Below are 21520 nucleotides of genomic sequence, written 5' to 3' on the forward strand. Positions count from 1 at the left end.
AGAGACCTGGTGATGGAGCAGCAGGCTGCCGGGGCCAAGAACAGGGGAAAGCTGCGTGCTGCGGGTGGCAGGAGGCTGATTCATACAGTGGAGTACCCTCTGGGCATTAACCAGTCCTAGAGGAGCCTGGTAATAGTGGCTCAAGCACAGCAAAGGCAATGGGAATACGTGGTGCCCTCTGGTGTAGTGGGGAGAGGTCAGGTATAATCACTACAATATTCCCTTACCTTTCCTGTGAGAGGCAGGGCTAGGAATGGAAGCTCCTGGAATCAGTCACTGAAAACCAGTATGGTAAGTCTCCGTACCAAATCATCAAACTTATTCCCACCCCTAACCCTATCTTCTTTGTGGCCTCAAAGACGAACCAATCAAATGATTGTGTTGTAATCTGTTTATTCCTTGGACTATATCTGCTCTGTTTAGAAGCTCTTTCTTTGGCGTTTTCTACTCCCTCCTCCCCTCTCTTTTTCATAACCAAATCCCAACAATCTCATTTAAGGGATTGTGTGGTTTTTGTGGGTGTTATTGTTATTATTATTATTTACTATAGCAAAGCTTAGGTAGGCATGGCTGAGTGCTGAAAGATTTTTTAAGAAATTTTTTTGCTGGGACTCAATTAAGCACTTTAAAGTAATTCTCTTATTTAATTGTCTCCTTACAGCAATAAAGCCTGAGACAGAGAGGTTAAGCAGGTAGCTTTAGATTGCCATTACATGATAGACCTGTGAATCTAATTTAAATAAAACTCACTAGGGAGAGGATGAGACAGAACTTCCTATTGTTATTACAAGTGTCCATATGAATCCAGAGACTCAGTAGTACCTCAAACAACAACAATGAACTAGAGAGACCTTACTTGTAGATACTTCCTTATACGGTCTCTGGTAGCTTAGCACATGGCAGCAGACACATCCAATGCGATCCTTCACTCCTGGGCCTGGGGATGCAGTCACCGAATGGGTAGCCTTTATTAGTGTTACTGTCCATGATTTCACTCCTGTTTCGGGAAGGGATGTGACTTTCTTTGACTTGCCCACTAGGCCAAATTCCTCCAAATAATTTGTTTCATTTTAAATCGTCCATTTGGGAAACTGTATGTGGCAAGAATTTCAATGACTTGGTACGTCTTCAAGAGCCATGATTATTGCTACTCCCATTCAGGCAGGGAGAAGGGTGAGGAAGGGGAACCCATCACAAGATTGGATATAAAGCACCCCCAGCCCCCGAAAAAGACAAACAACAGAAATGTGGGTGAAGTGAGACAATAGACGGTATGGTACGAGACAGCAGTGACAGAATCTAATTAATCACAGATAAACGAGTGTGGGAAGGTGGCGATGGAGGGGTGAAAAGAAGAGCTTATACGAAGGGCTCAAGTACAAAGTGTTTTGGAGATGATGATGGCAACATATGTTCAAAGATGCTTGATACAATCGATGTGTGGAATGTTGTAGGAGCTGTAAGCGCTCCCAATAAAGTGCCCCATGATTATTATTAGTGATTACCACTCAATAGAAATTCTCATTTAGCTCCTATCAGCCTCACCCTCTCTCACTTCCATGTCCTCTCATTCAACTGACTCTCCTGATGCTCTCCAACCCCAAACCCCACAAAAGAGAAACCCAACACTGAACAGGGGAAGTAGGTTTATCAATCCAAGCAGACTGTGGGCCTGTGAGGTACGGCCAAGGTGACCGGGGCCTCAAAGGGCATGCTCCTTCAGAGTGAAAACTCACAGACCGCCATGAAGTTGGAAGTACAGGAGATGTCATTCCACTTGCCATCCTTGAGGAGGATGGTACAGTCTTCTCCATCTTGGTCATTGGGCTCCCCGTCATTCCAGTTTCTGTAGGACAGTGGTCTTCCTTTCAGATCCACAAAGTGACCTTCCTTGGCCTCATCAGTGATTCCCAGGTAAGACTCTTCCTTGGTCAATTTCTGGATGGCCGCATTCTCTGCAGCATTCAAGGGGGTAGCCACAGAGCCCTGGTACTTGGCACACAGAGTCTTCACGCTTTGGAAGGTCATCTTTTCACCATTGGTCAAGAACAGCTTATTTCCAGCCGTTTTCCCCAGCGCGAAGGTCAGCCCTAAAATATGAAAAATGTAGGTGACAGGGCCTTTCCTTGAGACCCATCCAGAAGCATTTCTCTACGTAAAGCCTTCTAGATCAAATTCAGTATGACAAGTTAACTTTGAGTTTCAGGTCAGTTTTGTTAGTCCTAAGATGCATACTGACACTCAAATAATTACTAGAATGAAACTTTCTTTTTGCCTGAAAACTAAATTTAACCAGGTTTTATGTGTTTTCCTGTTAAATCTCTCAAAATGACCCGTGAGAGACAAATTAGCAGAATGACCCTGGTTCTTTGGGGAACAGGATTTTTTGATCCACGTAGTTAAGAAACACCTAAAAACATGGCCTTTGGTCAGAAGTCAGTGACCGAAGGGTCAACGGTCCCATTTTCAGTGGCCTCAGAGCAGAGTATACAGCATTTGCCAATTATTAGCTCCGCACATTAGAGCAAAGCCAACGAGGTGGTTGTGGGGGTTTCATCAATTCAGAACCTGCTGATGTCCCTCTCCAGAAGTCAATGACTTCAGAAAGTTGTTGTGGCTTTTCCAAACCTACAGCTATCTGAAGAGTAAAAGGCGCGGCTTACACTTCTTGACTCGGTCCAGTTCTGATCGCAGAGCTTGTCTTTCTGTGGTGGCCAGGGCACTGTCATAATCTAAAAAATTAAAGCAGGGCGAAGAAGCACAGTTGAGAAGGGGATTTATTCTGTGTATCTGTGGAGATGGGACTTTCAAACTCAAAACACTGGTCGCGTTTCCTCTAAGACAGTAAGTCCTCTGGTGAAGAATGCTGGACGTACCCGCTCATATGTAATAAAAGACTGCCACATTCTCTCCGTATCAGCACATGACTGCTGTTCTCGTGAAAGCCCTGCAGCATCAGCGGTCCATCTGCTTGCAGAAGGAGGATGCTGGGCACCTTTTTAAGGAAGCTCACACTGCTATTAACATGGTCTCAAGTGCGTGACTTTAGATTTGGCTTAAGTTTTTCTCTTATTTATCCTTGTAACCATGTCTTAAAAATACACACCCAATGCAAGTGCTGGCAATGTATAAAAGAAAAGGGAGAGGAAGTGGAATTGATAAAGTGATCAGAAAAAGGTAAAACATCATTAGCCACTGGGACAAATGTTGAGCTTTGTGTGTGTGTGTGTGTGTGTGTGTGTGTGTGTGTGTGTGTGTGTGTGTGAAACTTCCTTGCAGTTAGCAGTACAAATTGCAGCACACTGCCCCATCAGTACTGTAGGCATACTGCACTGGGTTTTTGTTGGGGTTTTTGTTTGCTTGCTTGTTTGCTCTGGTTTTCCAAAGAAACAATTCTTAAGACAGTTTCTCAAAACCCAAACCCACTGCAACACAATGGATTGAAATATAGAGCTGCCTTGAAGAACAGAGCAGAGCTACTGCAGAGAGTTTCCAAGACAGCAAGTCTGTCCAGGAGCAGAGACTCACCTTTCTCTGGTAGACTGCCTCATGGGATTGAGCAGCCCATATGAGCAAGCCAATGCTGAAACTATTGTATTATCAGGGCCTCTTTAAGATAGTTTAGTTGTATGTATTCAAAATAGATACCCATTTACATACATATACAAAAGAATAAAGGCCATGATTAAAGATTCATACTGTCATTCCATCACTGTCTTACATGCCTGCAAAGACATTCCTGAGTTAAAATTATAGCAAACACAGATTCTCTTTCTTCAATATCACATGTGGTCACTTTTATTGTCCTTTCATTATTCTTATTGTGCACTTTATTGTTGTTTAAGGTGGTTTGATGTCCTTGGAAGTGAGTTTGAAAGGTTTTCTGTGCATTGTCACACTCTATGCCCTTAGGCTGACCCAGAGGATAGGCCAGAGCAGAACTGTTCGGATGGATTTCTGAGACTATAACTTTTTAACAGAGTAGAAAGCCTCCTCTTTATCCTGAGGAGTAGCTGGTGGTTTTGAACTGCTGACCTCCCATATAGGTCCCAACAAGTACCATTACGGCACAGGTCTCCTTTTATAGATGCAGAAAGATAAAATATATATTATAGTCATATACTAAGACAAACATCTAAATGACATTAAGTAAATCCTCCTAGCTGTTCCAACTTACCTACAAATTTAAATTACATATTTAGGAAGGAATCTTGTTCATTGCCCGAAGGTTGCCTGGACTTGCTTATTGAAGTGAACAAGACAAATCACAGAGATGCTGCCAAGAGAGCACAGGTATCTATTTTCACAGAGACGAAAACATCACTGTTTGCAATCTGTTGAGCTCATCTAAGGACACTTGATACACACACACTTGTCTATACTCAATTCAAAACACACACAGTCCCTGATTCCTTAGCATGGTGACTCTCCATAGGCCAGGTTCTTCATTCATTTTTTTCCATATAAATGACCTTATCAAGGCAGACAAGAAATCTCTGGGGGAATTATTATAAGCTGATAAATACTGACTAAAAGATGAAAGGTTGTCTCTTGTAAATTTTATCATTATTTTTTGTGCTGAATTCATTGTTTCTTGTTTGTTCTGTTGATCAGTGAAACAAGGTCTTGTGAGCTTTTCATGATCAAAACAGGGAAGGAGTGCAACACTCTATGTGCATAGATGTACAATCGATGTGTAGATGTGGGCAAATGGTTTCAAGCAACTGCAGATCCTCATGACAACAAATAAAATTTATTTTAAATCGTGGCTGACTTGGTGACTTGTTCACCCATTAGGAAGCGACAGAAGAAAGACTTTATATATGTTTGGACCCTTCAGGAGACTCCTCAGGTTCTGTTACTAAGAACTCTATAATCATTTCCCTGTGGACAAGTCCGAGACTTGATGGAGAATGAGAGATGTTTGACCCAACGACCCTCATCACTCCAACCCACAGCCAAACAAGAGTCAGGTTTGTGAATGAGACCACTGATCATTAGTTGACGTTAGTCACATGACAGAGCCCACCTGAGAACAGCAAAGAAACCACTTGGCTGCATCAATTTAAATTGCTGAACTACAGAATTGATGTTTTGGGTTATTTTTTTAATGGCCATTTTTTAAGCCATTAAGTTTTATGATAGTTTAATATCCAATAAAATTAACCTCATAGTATGTATACCCTAAAAACAACCCACTCAGTTACTGGCAAGTCAAATCCAATTCGTTGCAACCCCAGGGGTGCAGAGCAGAGCTCCTCCAATGGGCTTTCAAGGCTATGCCTTTTGGGAAGCAGTTTGCCAGGCCTTTGTTCCAAGGTATCTCTGTGTGGGATCAGTTAGTAATGGAGCACTTTCCCTCACCCAGAAGCCCTCTTCCTGATATTGTTGGTTCTCATTCTCTTGGATCAGAACTTCATACTGGATTATCTCAGCTGAGGAAAGCCAGGATCCAACTCCTCTGAATGATACTGAAAGTTTTGTAAGTCTACACCAGCGGTTCTCAACCTGTGGGTCGTGATCCCTTGGGGGGTTGAATGACCCTTTCACAAGGTCGCCCAATTCATAACGGTAGCAAAATGACAGTTATGAAGTAGCAACAAAAATAATTTTATGGTTGGGGGCCACTACAACATGAGGAACTATATTAAAGGATGGCAGCATTAGGAAGGTTGAGAACCACTGGTCTATCCTATGGCACCAGTAAGAATCCCCTTACACTCTGTGTAACCTTGAGAGTGCTGAGGTCGCTGGGCAGGAAACACCATGAGCACACTGCAGTGTGACAGCAGGGGAAGGTACGTCCTGACTGGTAGTCAAGGATGACTTGCGTCCTGCGTGTCCTTAGCCTAGATTTTCTTGGGCTGAGTTGCTTACCTGCATTTTCTCCGGAATCTCCTTTTGCACCCTTGACTCCTGGAAACCCAGGAAGTCCTGGGCTTCCTGGAGGTCCCAGTTTACCAGGAGGACCCTGCAATCCTCTGAGCCCTTGGCCTGTTTGAAAACACAAAGAACAGGACTCAGCACGTGTGCCCTTCCTCTCTTTCACCAATGATTTCATGCCCAATCCCTTGATGCCGATATCTTCCCAGAAGAAAGGAGATATTGACTCAAGACCAACTTTTATGAATCACTGTTTACAATGAGCTAGAGGTAACCTAGAGAAGAAAGACAACCCCTCCCCCATGTCCCGTGGGGTAGTAGAACTACCATATGTCATCAGCTCTTCTGTGGAGGCCTGGATGCCAGACCTCTTGAGCCCTGTCTCTGTTTTGAGTCATGAGTGTAAAAAACAAAATAAAACAAAAACTCACTGCCCTCAAGTTGCTGCTGACTTATAATCACCCTATGTAGAACAGGGTGAAGTGCACCTCTGAGTGTCCAAGAATGCAATTGTTCATGGGAGTCAAAAGTCCTGGTTTTCCGCCCACAGAGAGGCAGGTGGTTTCAAACTGCTAACCTTGTAATTAGCAGCCCAGAGTGTAACTGCTATGCTACCAGGGCTCCTGTGCCTGAGTAGAGTTAAAAACAAATACAATCTGCCTAATTATAATGTGCCATGTAGGACATCCTCACATTTCCGGGAAATGTCTGTTGGAAGGTAGAGTCACCTGGACAGAGCAGCCCATCCTGTACCTGTTTCTCCCTTTTCGCCCTTGGTGCCTGGGGAGCCACAGGTAACCACATGGCAGGTCTGTTGGGCATTTTCACAGGTTTCTTTTTCTGAGCAAGATGCGGTTATCACACTCAGGAGAAGGAGCGAGGGTAAAGAAAACAGGAGCATTGTCCTCACCTTGGTGTGGGGAAAATCAAAGAAGATGACATTATCCCATCTAGTCAAGAACACACAGTTACCAGAAGGACTTGTGTCCTGTGTCTTGCACAGGACAGATCGTTGGCCACCAGATTTGGAAAGCAAATCATCCTGTAACATTATGTTATGAGTAATTAAAAAATAAAACTAAGTGAAATGATCAGCAGTGGGGGCCCAGGTAAAGGGACAAAAGGTCCTCCAGCCCCTGGTGTTGCTGCTGGAACACTGCTGGCATCCTTCCTCTGTCTATGAGAGAGCATAGGGTGACAGTACCGGCTGGCATATGACAGTTGAGCTGGTGGTGAAAGGAAGTTTTTTGCTGGAGACCTGTCTTTTCTCATCCCATCTCTCACTTTTATGCACTTCCCATCTTCATATGCCATTCCCTTCCTGGGCAGTACGGTGATCATTTACTGAGTGAGAAGTATGCCATCGTAGGCTGATGTTTCAGAAAGGAAGTATTCTGATACAGACCCCAGCTCAAGCCATCAACTTGAATTTGCCTCCACTTGATATTATTCTTCTGTTTTAGTTTCACTGTAAGGGAAGCTTGCATCCAAAGAATGTTCTCCAGAAGTTTATCAGTACCCTGGCCTGGACAGAGTGACAGATCCTTCCTTTATTCCTGTTCAGGATTCCCTGACTTCTGTGATTCAAACATGGAATTCCCCTCATGCCCCGCCTCCACCAGTTTCTCACTCATCATTCCACCTGTACATTAGAATTCCCTTCCAGGGAACACTGGCCTGGGAACCTCAGGAACCCAGTCCCATGAGCATAGTGATCCTTTCAATGTCCCCATTGATTACAAAGGCACAGTCTTATTCACAAGTCATTTGCCATATCTAGGGAAGTCACAGTTGCCCCGACACCAACAGAGTAAAGGATACCTTGGCCTGACTCTCGCCTGTCAGCCACCCTGCCACCACCTTCAGCAAGTCTCCTCTAGGCCTACAAGTTGACCCCAATCCATACACCCCAGATCATGTACCATTCGTGACTTACTGGAGCTGCTACAGAGCAGAGACGAAATCATACGAAAATGGCCCTCCAGCCTGGGGATGTGTTGGATGATACAGACGGAGGAACGAAACTAGACTCAGATTGTATGACCCAATCAGTTCGATGGAAAGGGATAGTGCTGACCTGGCCTTCAACCCCAAGATTAATAAATAACCCTCAGAACTGCATTAAACTCCTCAGTGAATTCCCCAGGGACATCCTGCACCATAGTAAGCTACATGACTTTCTGATTCAAAATGACCAATACCAGTCCCAAACTGTTTCAGGTCACTAACACCTCGAATACCAACTGATATGCTCCAATTCATTTTTAATCCCTTTTCTTTTTCTTACATACATACTTAGTATATTCCAAATTCTAATTATTAACTAGTGTTCACAGTTGTTTCTTCTCATTGTGTGTCATGCCGTATCAGCCCATGAAGGTCTCTAAGGCTTTGCGCCCACAGATTTTACTCGATCCTCATCATCATGGTTGAATCTACATTGAGAAGACATCTCTTCCTCAGTCATATTTGAGTGTCTTTACACTTGAGGGGCTGATCTTCTGGCACTGTCTCTGACAATGTGCTGCTTCTACTCCCCAGGTGTTCAGTAACAGTGGATGTTTCGATGCTATTCATAGGTTTTTCAGGGACAAACTACTCAGCAGCAGAGAGCCAATTCCTGCATTGTAGTTTGGTCTTAATGTGAAAGCTCTGCTGAAGCTGACTCATGATCCTGCTAGTACTTGTATGACCCTGCTAGTATTTGACATTCCAGTGACATCACTTTCCGTATCTGGGCTAATAAGTAACATCATGATACAAAAGTGAAGTTTTCAAAGATGTCATCTTGCTTAGGTCCATAATCTATGCTCAAGGAAGCAGCAGTCAAGAGACCATAGGATTCATTGAATTACATAGCCTGCTGCACAAGACCCCTTTAAAGTGTTTAAAAGCAAGGATGTTAATAACAACGTTAAGGTAAATCTAACCCAAGTCAAGGCATTTTCAATTGCCTCATACACATGTGTAATTGGATATCAAATAAGGAAGACCCTGAAGAATAATTGTATTTGAACTATCATGTTGGCTAAGAATATTGAAAGTACCATGCACTGCCAAAGAACAAACAAGTATCTTAGAAGATATGCAGCAAGAGTACTCCTTAGAAGCAAGGATGATGAGACTTTGTCTCACATCCTTAGGACATGCCGTCAGGAGTGACCTGTCCCTGGAGAAGTACCTTGTGCTTGGTAAAGTGGAGGGGCAGGGCAAAGGGGAAGGTCTTTGATGAGAGGGATTGACACAGTGGTTGAGCGTTAGTTTGAGTTGACTAGAGAAACAAATCCAGTGTGTAAGAGAGAACTTACTGAAAAGAGCAGCTGTTCATTAAAAAAACTTCCCAGCCCAGTCAAGGTCAAGTCCATAAATCTGATATTAGCCCATATGTCTATTACCAGTCTATAAATTCTTCTTCAGACTCACGCAACACATGCAATGAGGCCAAATGTGGGAAGAAAGATCACAGGCCAGTGGGTAGAAAGTCTTGTGGACCCAGTGGTGGTAGAAGCCTCTAAGCGCTGCTATGGGTTTCCACGTGGCTCCTCCAGCTCCAGGGCTCTGGCTACATCAACGTACCACATCTGGCTTGTCAGCAGTAAGATGAAACTGAAAGAGAGAGTGTCTGGCCTCCAGTGAGCTATTTATTTCCATCACACCTCCAAATGAGGTCATCAAGCTGAGACCTGATTGACAGGCTAGATTCCACCTCTTTGCAACTTGACAGGAGATTATGTAACTACCATAGGTTGTAACAATTAGGGGAAGCATAGAAACAATTGTAAGATTGCCCAGAACCAGGTGATTTTTTAAATCATTTATTGGAGGCTTATTGCAATCTATATATATATCCATTGTGTCAAGCACATTTGTACATTTGTTGCCTTCATCATTCTCAAAACATTTGCTTTCCACTTGAGTCCTTAGTATCAGCTCCTCATTTTTCCTCTGCCCTCTCTCATGAATCCTTGATAAATTATAAATTATTATTATTTTGTCATATCTTACACTGCCCGACGTCTCCCTTCATCCACTTTACTGTTGTCCATCCCAGAGGGAGGAGGTTATATTTAGATTCTTGTCATCGATTTCCTCTATATACTCCACCTTCACTCCACTGTCCCGATATCACCCCTCTCAGCACTGGTCCTGAGGTGTCCATCTGTCATGGATTCCCTGTGTTTCCAGTTCCTATCTGCACCACTGTACATCCTCTAGGTCTAGCCAGGTTTGTAAGGTAGAATTGGGACCTTGATAGTGCGGGGTGGAGAGGAAGCATTTAGGAACTAGAGGAAATAGTTCAAGGTCTGTTTGTTGACATTTAGGAGTGTTTTCCCGTTGTATCTAACAGGGTGCCACATCCTGGCCCCAAAGTCTATTTTTTATATTCCCTTGGGACTTCCTTGTTCTGCTCCCCTTGCTGTTCTACTGTGTTTCTTTAGTATTTTGCCTCGGTATGGTGGGGTCAGCTTTGGCACAAATCCCACACTATGTCTCCAGTGTTGTCCCATGTAGTGCTATGGGTCAGTGCAGGCTGTCATGTCTCGTAACGGGACTGGCCATATGGTCCTCTCTGTGCATTGGCTGCTCTGAGTGGGGCTATTGTCCTCAGGGCTTGGTGGGCCAGGGTGTGCTCCACTCCCTTCTCCCTCCCCCCCTTAATTTGCTTCCACTTCTGTCTGGGTGTGATGGGTCAGTTCCTTTCCCTCACCAGAGGGTCTATTGTCATTCTCTGTGGCACAGTCTTCCATGGTGGTGGTCAGGCTGGTTCTGGTTGAGGCCGGCCCTATAGTCCAGTCTTTTCATGGATTCCTGCACATGTTGTGTTGCCCTCCTGGTTTGGTGCATCATGGTGGGGTCTGTATACACAGTCCAATTCTGTGGGAACACAACCAATACTCTCCCCCTCTGTAGGTTAGTGCCCTGTTTCCCCCATGTCATCATCTCAGTTTCTCCCCACCCCCATTCTCCCGCCTCCTTCCCCATTTCCCTTTCTTTATGTTAGACACACATGTACCTCCCTGGGTATGATCTGACCACCCCCAGAAACAGGTGGTATTTTGTTATGTGGTCCATCGGGTAGCTATGAGCCAGAACCAACTTGGGAGTTGCCAAGAACAAAACCATCCCATACAATGCTTAGCCACTGCAATTCAAACCAAGATTTCTTTTTCCCATGCCACTCATTTTTTACATTACTCATTCCATGGCTAGTCATATTGATCTCCTTGTTCCTAGCAGATATGTATGTATATTTGTGTATATATGGGGGTATGTATAAGTACATCAATTATACACATAAATGTCCATGTGTACACACACACATACTTGTCCATGAAGGCATAGCAGAATTCGTACTATTTTGAGGACCTACCTCAAGTGTTACACTTGTCATTCTCTCTGTCTAGTTCTCCCCAATGCATCTCTGGCTGCTCTAGATCCTCAAATAGTCTCGCCTCTAAGAAGCCTGTATTTATCATTATACTTAAAATAGCCCCACTTAGTCTGTCTCCCTTCTCTTAGTCTGCCATATTTCCTGTCTCTACACAATACACTGCATGGCATTATATCTTAGACATTTCCATTTGTACCAATCAATTTTCTGCCCGTGTTCTTTGCACTGAAAGCTATATGAGTACAGAACTCTCTATGTTAGCTTTCCTATGTTGTTTCTTCCTCTTGAACAGAAGCAGAAATGTAATAGGCTCTTCATAAATATTGATTAAATAGTTGGTGTAAGGTACATGAATCCCCTTAAATAACATCTTCACCTGTACCCACAGGAGTACCCCTCATATTAAAGTCCCATTGAAGTGTGTAATTAACAGCTGGAATATACATTGGTTAGTTTCCTGAAATGTAGGCAGTCTACCAATTTAGTAGTTCCTTTCATGTGATATAGGTAATGGCCCTTCAGTTCTACAAAACCCGGGGCTTTGTGTAGGGATAGCCTGGGCCCTGCTCATCCGGGTTCCAGTGGTCAACGGATGGATCAACAACACCTGTGTGAAACACAGTCTGTCCCACTCAGAGCAACAGTCTTCACAGAGTTGTCAGAAAGACCCATTTTCTGTTGGAGTGAACTTCATAGGAGTGCCACACACAGGCTGCAGGCCAGTATGGTAAGGAGTTGTTGAGGCTGCCAATCATCAGGGGGACTCTAGATGAGATGTCCTTCCTCGTCATCCCTTCTAACTGAACCGTCCTTGAGTTGTAGAGAGCGTGGTTTCCTTGCTTTCAGTTGATATGTACCTAGAAAATGCCCAGGATGGAATAAAGCAACCAGGCTAAGACAAATCATGGAGCTCAGGAGAGCCAGGGGCTTTGCACAGTTGAAAATGGCACTCTCACCATTCTCCCCTTTGCTCTAATAGTCAGAAGAGTCCCACCTAGTAACAGGAGGTGGAAGGAGGAGCCGGTTTCAGGCTACATTGAAAACTCTGGATTTATCAGTGTCTGTTTTTATTGCACATTTAGTTCAGAGATGAGGTTCAGAAGCCACCCTCCAGCCCCAGACAAGTCCTGGAAGTGGGCCAGGAGTGGCTGAGGGAGCATGTGGGTGGACAGTCTGTCTGCCAGCTGAGCCGGAGCCTGCACTATGAGTCCCTGCTTGCTCTCCACAAGCTCGCTCCGGTCTCCTCCTCTACAAGATGCCCCTCTCCACACATAGCATGTTATTCATCCACCCTGAACTCAACCCATGGATAAGGGGCACTTATTTGGGGATGGCAGTCCCTTTGTAGCACTGCTTCCACTAGAGTACCCCTGCCAGGCATCCGCCTTTAACCCCGGAGATTGCAGTGCTAGATGGCCACCTCCCTGACCGGTAGGAGGATGGTCTGCCCTCCCTCTAGCCTCCCTTTCAGGTGACTTGTTTTAAAATCCCAACTCTACCACTTCCTGGCCATGTGATTATATTGTATCTCCTTCAGAGATAGAATTTCCTCATTTGTGAAATAGGATACCATTGCCAAGGTTCACATCCGAATAGGCCATACTGTTCACCATTTTAAGTTGCTTAGCATGGGGCCCTGGATTTCCCTAAGGAAAAATGTACTTAGGAATACTCTTCTACCTTAAGACTCTTGGGTTACCTTATTTGGGAGGCACATCTTGAGATTTGGATTTAGAAGTCTTGGTTTTAATGGATGGCTCTGATTGGAGTGAAAAATGGGACTATCCTCATAGTTACATGTGTTTGTTTATGCTGCAAATATATCCATGAATACAGTCCAATGTATACAGAGGAAAGCTATGAAAACTTTCAGCCAGAACCCAAAATCTTGAGAAAATGTTGGTGAGTCAGAGGGATCAGGATTACATTCTTGGAGAACTTCCAGATCAATTGACAACATAGGACAGAAAAGATAGTATCCTACCTACTGCTCCATTGAGCAGGTACTTACATCTTAGAACCTTGTGCAGGGTCATCTAGCATGTAGCTATTGTCTCCTCAGAGGAAGCCAAGGGAGTGAGAGAAACTAAAGATACCTTACTGCTATTAGATGTGGGGTTGGTTCTCTCACACAAGGAGCCTACATACAACAGAACGAAACACTGTTTCATTCTGTGCTACCCTCACAGTGGTTCTGATAGTTCAGCCCAATGTTGCAGCCACTCTGTCTTTCTATCTCATTGAGGGCCTTCCTGGTTTTTGTCGCCTCTCAACTTTACCAAACAGGATCCTTCCCAGGCACTGGTCTATGCTGAAAACCTGTTGAGGATGCAGGCGTTGAAGGCTTGCCATCCTGGCCACTGAAGAAAATTCTGGCAGCCCTTCGAAGGCAGAGCTGTTTGTCCCTTTGGCAGCCAGTGGCACTCTCAAGAGTCCTCGTCAACACCATAGCCCAAACGCATCCATTTTTCTCCATTCGTCCTTATGCAGAGTCCAATTTTCACATGCATGTGTATTTAAAAATAGCATGACTTGGCCGAGGAATTCCTTAATCCTTAAAATAATATTCTTACTTTCCAACACTTTAAAGAAGTCTTGTACGGTGCCTTCACCCTAATGCAAGCCATGGTTTGATCCCATGACTGCTGTTTCCATGAGCATCAGCTGTGGATCCACGAAAGACAAATTCTTGATAACTTCAGTCTTTTCTCCACTTATCATGATGTTACCCACTGGTCCAGGTGTGAGGACTTTGATTGTCTTGACATTAAGTTGTAAACCATACTGAAGACCGCAATCTTTGAGCTTCATCAACAAGTACTTTAAATCTTCCTTACTTTCAGCAAGCAAAGTAGTATCTTCCACATATTTCAGCTTGTTAATAAGCCTTCCTCCAATCCTAATGCCACCTTCTTCATCATATAAGCCAGCATCCCTGATGATTCGCTCAGCCTACAAACTGAATAAGTAGGGTGAGAGGATAGCCATATAATGATGCAGGCCAACAAAAACTTTGCATTGTCAAGAAAACACAAATATCTTTCTAGTATTCTCTGCTTTCAGCCAAGATCCATGTGATGTCCACCATGATATCCCTTGTTCCATATCCTCTTCTGAATCTGGCCGAAACTACCAGCAGCACCCTGTCAATGCACTACTGCATCCATTGTCGGATGATCTTCAGCCAAATTTTACTTGCAGGTGATATTAATGATATTGTTCTCTATGTGCACCATCTGTTGGGCCACCTACTTTTGGAATGCACACAAATATGCATTTCTTTCAGTTATGTGTCCAGTGAGTTGTCTTCCAAATTAACTGGCACAGACAAATGAGTTCTTCCAGTTCTTCATCGGCTTGTTGAAACATTACAATTGGTCTTCTATCAATTCTTGGAGCCTTATTTTTGGCTAATGCTTTCGTTACAGATTGAATTTCTTCCAGTATCACTAGTTCTTACTCCTATATTACTTCCTGAAGTGGCAAAATGTCTAGTAATTCTTTTTGGTACAGTGTGAATTCTTTCCATCTTCTTTTGAGAACTCTTGCATCTTTCAAGAAATTTTTGCCCATAAAATCTTTCAATTTTTAACTCCAGGCTTGAATTTTCCTTTCTTTTCTTTCCATTTGAGTCACTGCACATGTTCGTCTCCTTTGGTTTTCTAACTGTAGGCCTTTGCACATTGCGTTGTAATAGCTTTGCACATTTCATTGTAATAGCTATTTGAATCAGCACTGCAGGCCAAATCGTGTCTGTGATACTGGCAATGATATGGTCCCTATGTAAGACATGTTCTCAGGAGAGGGTATTTCAAGTTGTTTTCAGGTGTTTTCTGAACTGAAACCTGGGTTTCAGGGACCAGGTTCAATTTTCTGGACTTTGTCTTTGGTGGTATGCAGAACTGTGGTGCTATGTGCTTAGTTGAGTTCTTCGGTCTTGTCTCCTCTCTGAGGCCTGCTCATTCAGGTTCTGGGCCGTGGGCAATGGGTTTTTACCTCTGCGTGAGTGATAGCGTTCTCTGGACTTTGTTCTGTGGACTGGACTCTAACCATGGACTATGGAAAAGAGTTTTGCTTGTACTGATCCTGAGCTCTACGTTCCAATATGAGTACAGTGATCCAGCACTAGGACTGGTTAAATCTTGGGCTCAAGGTTCTACCTGAGCATGGACCAAATGTAGTAAATCAAAGATCCTAACCAGAATAAAGAAAGGAGCTATGGGGTCCAATCTGTTTGACAGACATGGATCCAGGTCAGGGTGTGGTTATGTGTGACCCTTAAAAGTGACCTGACCTAACTCAAGGCAGACTCTTCTCTTGACTGAGTAGGTAATTCTCAGAAATGAACTTATTTGCCTAAACCTACTTTATCTAATCAATAATGGGGCATACTGAATATTATTACTGCCACTGGAAGGAATTCCTATCTTGTTGGGCCACCACGATTGGCTCAGAATTTTCAATGCTATCTTGGAGGGAGGTGATCATCCCAGGCTCCTGAGTCCTGGATACATCCCAGGGATCCTCATTAAAATATGAATTGGAGTCGAGTTGATAAATTTGTTGGGACAATATAAAACACTTAGAAGAAGTCTTATCAGCAAGGAGGGTGTAAGAGGCCTGGTAGGGCTTGATCAAGGGCAAATTAAGCAAGAGGAATTACTGAAACCCAAATGAAGACTGAGCAAGATAGTGGGACAAGAGGAAAGTAAAAGGAAATAAAGGGGAAAAAAACTAGGAGGAAAAGAGTATTTATAGATGTCTAAATACAGCATGTACGTATGTAAATATATTTATATATGAAGATGGGGAAATAGATCTACGTGCATATATTTATAGGTTTCGTATTAAGGTAGCAGATGGATATTGGGCTTCCACTGAAGTACTCCCTCAATGCAAGAACACTTTGTTATATTAAATTGGCATTCCATGATGCTTACCTTCCCAACATTATCCTTGAATACAAAGTGAGTGCATAAGCAAACGTGAAGAAAGCTGATGGTGCCCAGCTATCAAAGATATAGCATCTGGGGTCTTAAAGGCTTGAAGGTAAACAGGTGGCCATCTAGCTCAGAAGTAACAAAGTCCACATGGAAGAAGCACTCCAGCCTGTGTGATCATGAGGTGTTGAAGGGATCAGGTATCAGGTATCAAAGAACAAAAATCATATCATTGTGAATAAGGGGCAGTGCAGATTGGGGACCCAAAGCCCATTTTAGGCAACTGGACATCCCCTTACAGAAGGGTCACGGGGAGGAGACGAGTCAGTCAGGGTGCAGTGTAGCAACGATGAAACATACTACTTTCCTCTAGTTCTTAAATGCTACCTCTCACCCCCACCCCCACTATCATGATTCAATTCTACCTTACAAATCTGGCTAGACCAGAGGATGTACACTGGTACAGATTACAGATAGGAACTGGAAATACAGGGGATCCAGGACAGGTGTTCCCTTCAGGATCAGTGGTGAGAGTGGCAATACCAGGAGGGTGGAGGGAAGGTGAGGCAGAAAGAGAGAACTGATTACAAGGATCTACATATAACTTCCTCCCTGCAGGACGTACAACAGAAAATGGATGAAGGGAAATGTCAGACAGTGTAAGATATGAAAAAATAATAATAATTTATAAATTATCAAGGGTTCATGAGGGAGGGGAAAAATGTGAAGCTGATAGCAAGGGCTCAAGTAGAAAGCAAATGTTTTGAGAATGATGAGGGCAACAAATATGCAAATGTGCTTGACACAGTGGATGGATGGATGGATTTTGATAAGAGTTGTATGAACCTCCAATAAGATGATTTAAAAAAAGAAGGTTTATCATGGTGCCAACACTGAATAAATGTTAACTTTCAGCTGACATAAAGGTGAGTCATGATTCAAGATTCCCTGTGTTGAGCAGACTCATTGCAACAAGTCCCAAAATTTAACTTCCAGATTTGTCCCCGATGGTCTTTTCCTGGAGAGCACTGACCTCCAAATTTGTTGCCTTCTTCTGCTCAGAGCATCACTGGGGAAGGAGAGTGGGGTGAGGAACCTTGTTGTACTTTAGTTGTCTATTGGGTAAGCATGGACTGTTAACCACAAGATCAGAAGTTCAAACCCATCAAGTGCCCCTAGGGAGAAAATGGGGCTATCTGCTCCTATAAAGAGAGTCTGTAACAGAAACCCAAGATAGATCTTTATCAGTTAGAATCAACAACAGGACAATCTGGTGGACAAGGGCAGCACTGCTTACAAAATTGTGTGTTGGGCACCATTCTCTCTATTCTCAGATAATTTATTCTCCCTTGGTAGTGTTCTTGCAAACACACACCGATTATTACTCGACTGAATACTTGAAGGGAAATCTTGCCACATCTTGGAGATCTTCTCCTTGTGAGTAATGTCTGCTCTTTTCTCAAACTAGATATGCTGAGAGGTGTGTGGCCTCCTAGTTCTTTCCCATCAATTCAGGGCATCAGACATGCCTCCCCTCCTTCTCCCTTCTTGTACTTCATCCGGGAAACTCATTAAGCTGGGGCCATTATTGGTCACCTTAGTTTGGTTTTATACTAGTACTGACTGCTTTCTTCATTGACTAATGTCCGGTGTCTACTAACACATAGCTTCGTGTATTTTGCTTGCTTTATTTTATTGTATCAGTTGTAAATGGACGGGTGCTGCAATGTGTCGATCAACTTTACTTTCTTCCCCAAACAGATGCACTGGAATTTGATCCACAGTCCATGGCTTACTTACCCAGACACTAGAACGATCCTTTTCTGTTTAATATATTGGAGTTCTAAGAAAGATTATTTTTCAGAAGAATGGCATCCCCTACTACTAAACGCTCTATGCCCCATCACTTCAAATTATACATATGGAAGACTCAAAGATTCTAAAAGATATGCATAAACATTGTCTGTCTAAGATTATATGTGCATTAACAAAATAACTGGGACTAGATTGTGTTTCCTACCATATTGCATTGGATATTTCTTAACTATGTTAGCAGAAAATAATATATTTTCATGTGGGAACTAATTACTCTTTTTGTGAGTCTTGAGTGGTGGTTATATTGAAGATAAAGTATTACATGATCGATACAAGCAGAAAGATCCTACATGAAAGAGTGAGGGAAAAAGCAGATCTAGGCATCAAGAAGGGCCTGAAAGTAAATGGACCTTTCTATTTCATCTTCTTAATCTCCATGATAACCAATTCAAAAATTAAAGTTGATTCTGGGGTTGTACATTGATTTAAATTAATTTGATTTACTTTTATTTACTTTTGATTTATTTTGTTCAGATTGATAGCTTTGGAAGAATCAAAGAATCAAGAATCACCGATTGGTGGTGATATTTCTTGGCAAGACAGCAGAGGGTGCTGTTCAGTTTCAAATCTGTTTCAAAATAATGCTTCCAAAGGGATCAAGAGAGACACCCAGATACCATAATTGTCTATGATTTTCTTTTATCTATTGTATTTATTTGTTTTCCAAGGAGTTCATTTTTCAAAATTAACACCACTAGTTGTATTACTGTTCATTCAATCATCCGTGACTTTTTAAAAAATCTTTTTAAATATGACAAAAATTATAGCTATTTTGAGAAATGTATCTACTTACATATACATATAAAATTGATGAAAATTTTAAAAACTGTCAAAAATCAATTGTAATTTTTTCAAAATATGCCTGGTAATTATACAGAGCCAGTTTTAAAAGAGCACTTTTCTTATGCACTTCCTTGTGAATTATATTTTGCTGAGACAAAACAAAAACAGCTGAAAACTCTTTTCAGTAATCATATAATTAGTGATAATGTTTGACTGTTATCTGAAATTTTTATTAAATTACAAGTACATTGGGATATATCAGTAATTATTTAGTTAGCATAATTAGAATTTTCACAATAAAGTAATAAAAAATAGTATAAATATAAATTTACAGACGTTGATTTGAAGTGATGAGCATACATTTTCTTCTTTTCTTTGGAAGATGTATTTCTTCATTCTATTAAAACATTCTAGACATAATTATTCACATAATTATATGAATAAATTATCAATAGTCATAAGCTTCTGAATTCTGAATCCCCACTAAATCAAGCTTGAGTTCTTCAGAAAAATAGTTATCTCCAAGACTGGAAATTTTTAAGATGAGCATAAAATCATTAGTCATCACAGCAACCCAGAATGCTAACAAAAATTTTTGGAATCATAATTTGATTCCAAAAAAATTTGGAATCATAAACCAGTAACATCAAAAGAATAAGAAGTCAATGTGAAGTATATCTCAAAAGATCAAACCAGAGGAGCATCTATTGGTTATATCAATTGTAAGTTGTTAATATTTGGTGGGAAACTAAAGAGTTGGTTTTCCAAGTCAGACCTTACCATCGTGCTGCAGTAAGAAAGGAGGTCACTGTAGGCAAATGAGTTTGTTTGAGTTCAGCTTGTCAGTGTATCATGAGCACTTGCTGTGCCATTAAGTATTGCTGTGAATCGTAATTTATGTTGCTAAATATGATCCTTTTATTGGATCTTTACCATATTTAGTCATTTCCCCAAAGCCGGACATTTAGATTATTGATTCATTTCCCTTTCTTGTAAATAGTTTGCAATGATCATCCTATAGCAATGTATTTAAGCAGTCATGTTTTCTTATTTGGGGGTTTTGAGGATTTTTTGTTTAGTTTTGGTCAGGAAATTGATATATCATCATTATCTTTATTGTTCCTTTTAATCTTGAGCTTCTGTTAAGAAATCAAAGATTCAGAGTGACAACATTGTCCATGGTACAAGATAAGCAGTAGTTAAAAAAACGCTACTACCCTAATTTTCCTCCCAATCCTACTCATTATTTTTCTTCAACTGGACTCCAAGTATGAGTGCTATACATCTTGGATAAGGAATACACTTTAAAAGTTCTGGAATATAGATATCCACAACCTGGAATGAAGCTTAGCAATCATGACCCTGGGTAACTTGTAAACACATTGGGAAAGTTAATCTAAAACTTCTTTGTGCATTATAATCACCTAGATGCTTCTTAGAAATGTGGGTTTGTGAGTTTTAATCCTTTGATATTTTTTACATTCTTTGAGGGATATTAATTTAAAGCATAACTACATTGGAGATGTGATATGTGTAAATATATATCAAAATATTTAGGTAAATAGTCTGGAACATCCTTGGTATTCTCAAAACTGATGCTGATTGCCATCAATTTATTATCTTGTAGTTATTGTTCAGCTCTCTATCTCAGATATTTTATCTCTTCCTTATGTTTTTATATTATTTTTCCTCGATATATTAATAAATTAAGAGAAATTGGTTCCTATCTATCACTCTTCAGTATGTGCAATTTCAAGTTTTATGAAGTGAATATGTAGACTTACAAAATAAAGTTCTCTGTTAAGGAATTTTGAAACATGAATTTTAAAAATAGACACATCTGGTTCCTGAAGGACTGGAGATGGACAGTGGGAACAGAGCATTGGCACAGGTTGGTATTCAGATCCTATCACCGGGAAAGGACAGACTTTACACACACAGGCAATGTTTCCGGTTCATTGAACTAGAAAAACAGATCATACTTAAATTTAGTTATTTTTTCAAAGAACAGCTTCGTATTGTAAATTGAATGGAGGCCTACAGAGCTGATGAGTTTTCCATTCAACAATTCATCCACATTTAGTTCCACGTCATTGATCGCAGTCCCCACAACACAGTATCACTTACTCCATTTCCTCCCTCTGTGTCCTGTTTCCATTCTACGTTCATTCTTAATGCTTCTGAGCTTTATCCTTAGGTAAAAGGTGCCTTTTTGATCTCAGATGGTTGATTATTCTAAGAATTGTATAATCCCCTCGTGTTATTGTTCTCCTCATAGGCTTGTCTAGTATTTGACTGAAAACTGAGCCATGGGGCTAAAGTCAGTTTCAGGTCTGAAGAATGACTAAGGGACATGGTCTCAATGGTTCCATCAATCTCTAACTGATCAGTAAGCCTGGGTTCTATGAAGAAGAATGAAACAGCACGATTGGAGGAAGGATAACTGACAACCTGCTCTATGCAGTTGACAACCCTGCTAGCTCAAACTGAGGAGGACTTCGAGCACTTGCTGTTGAACATCAAAGCACAACAGCATTCAGTATTGATTACAAGCCAGATACAAAGAAAACATGGAGATTCGCAACTGGGCCAAACACATCATGATAAACAGAGGAAAGGTTGAAGTTGTCAAGAACTTCATTTTAAT

At 41.8% G+C, this 21520-nt stretch overlaps 1 protein-coding gene across 1 annotated transcript in view; it reads right to left on the reverse strand.

Moving 5' to 3' along the window:
- Positions 1-764: 764 nt before the first annotated feature.
- MBL2 (mannose binding lectin 2) overlaps positions 765-21520 on the reverse strand; it is a 37020-nt gene continuing 16264 nt past the window's right edge. The window contains exons 2-5 of the mRNA XM_075534012.1: positions 6637-6793; positions 5878-5994; positions 2664-2732; positions 765-2090 (exon numbers count right to left, since the gene is read on the reverse strand). Of these exons, the coding sequence (XP_075390127.1) occupies positions 1720-2090; positions 2664-2732; positions 5878-5994; positions 6637-6784 (705 nt within the window). The 5' untranslated portion in view covers positions 6785-6793 and the 3' untranslated portion in view covers positions 765-1719. The remainder of the gene's footprint in view (positions 2091-2663; positions 2733-5877; positions 5995-6636; positions 6794-21520) is intronic.

The sequence above is a fragment of the Tenrec ecaudatus genome, chromosome 16 (assembly GCF_050624435.1).
Source record: "Tenrec ecaudatus isolate mTenEca1 chromosome 16, mTenEca1.hap1, whole genome shotgun sequence".
Classification (NCBI taxonomy): Eukaryota; Metazoa; Chordata; class Mammalia; order Afrosoricida; family Tenrecidae; genus Tenrec; species Tenrec ecaudatus.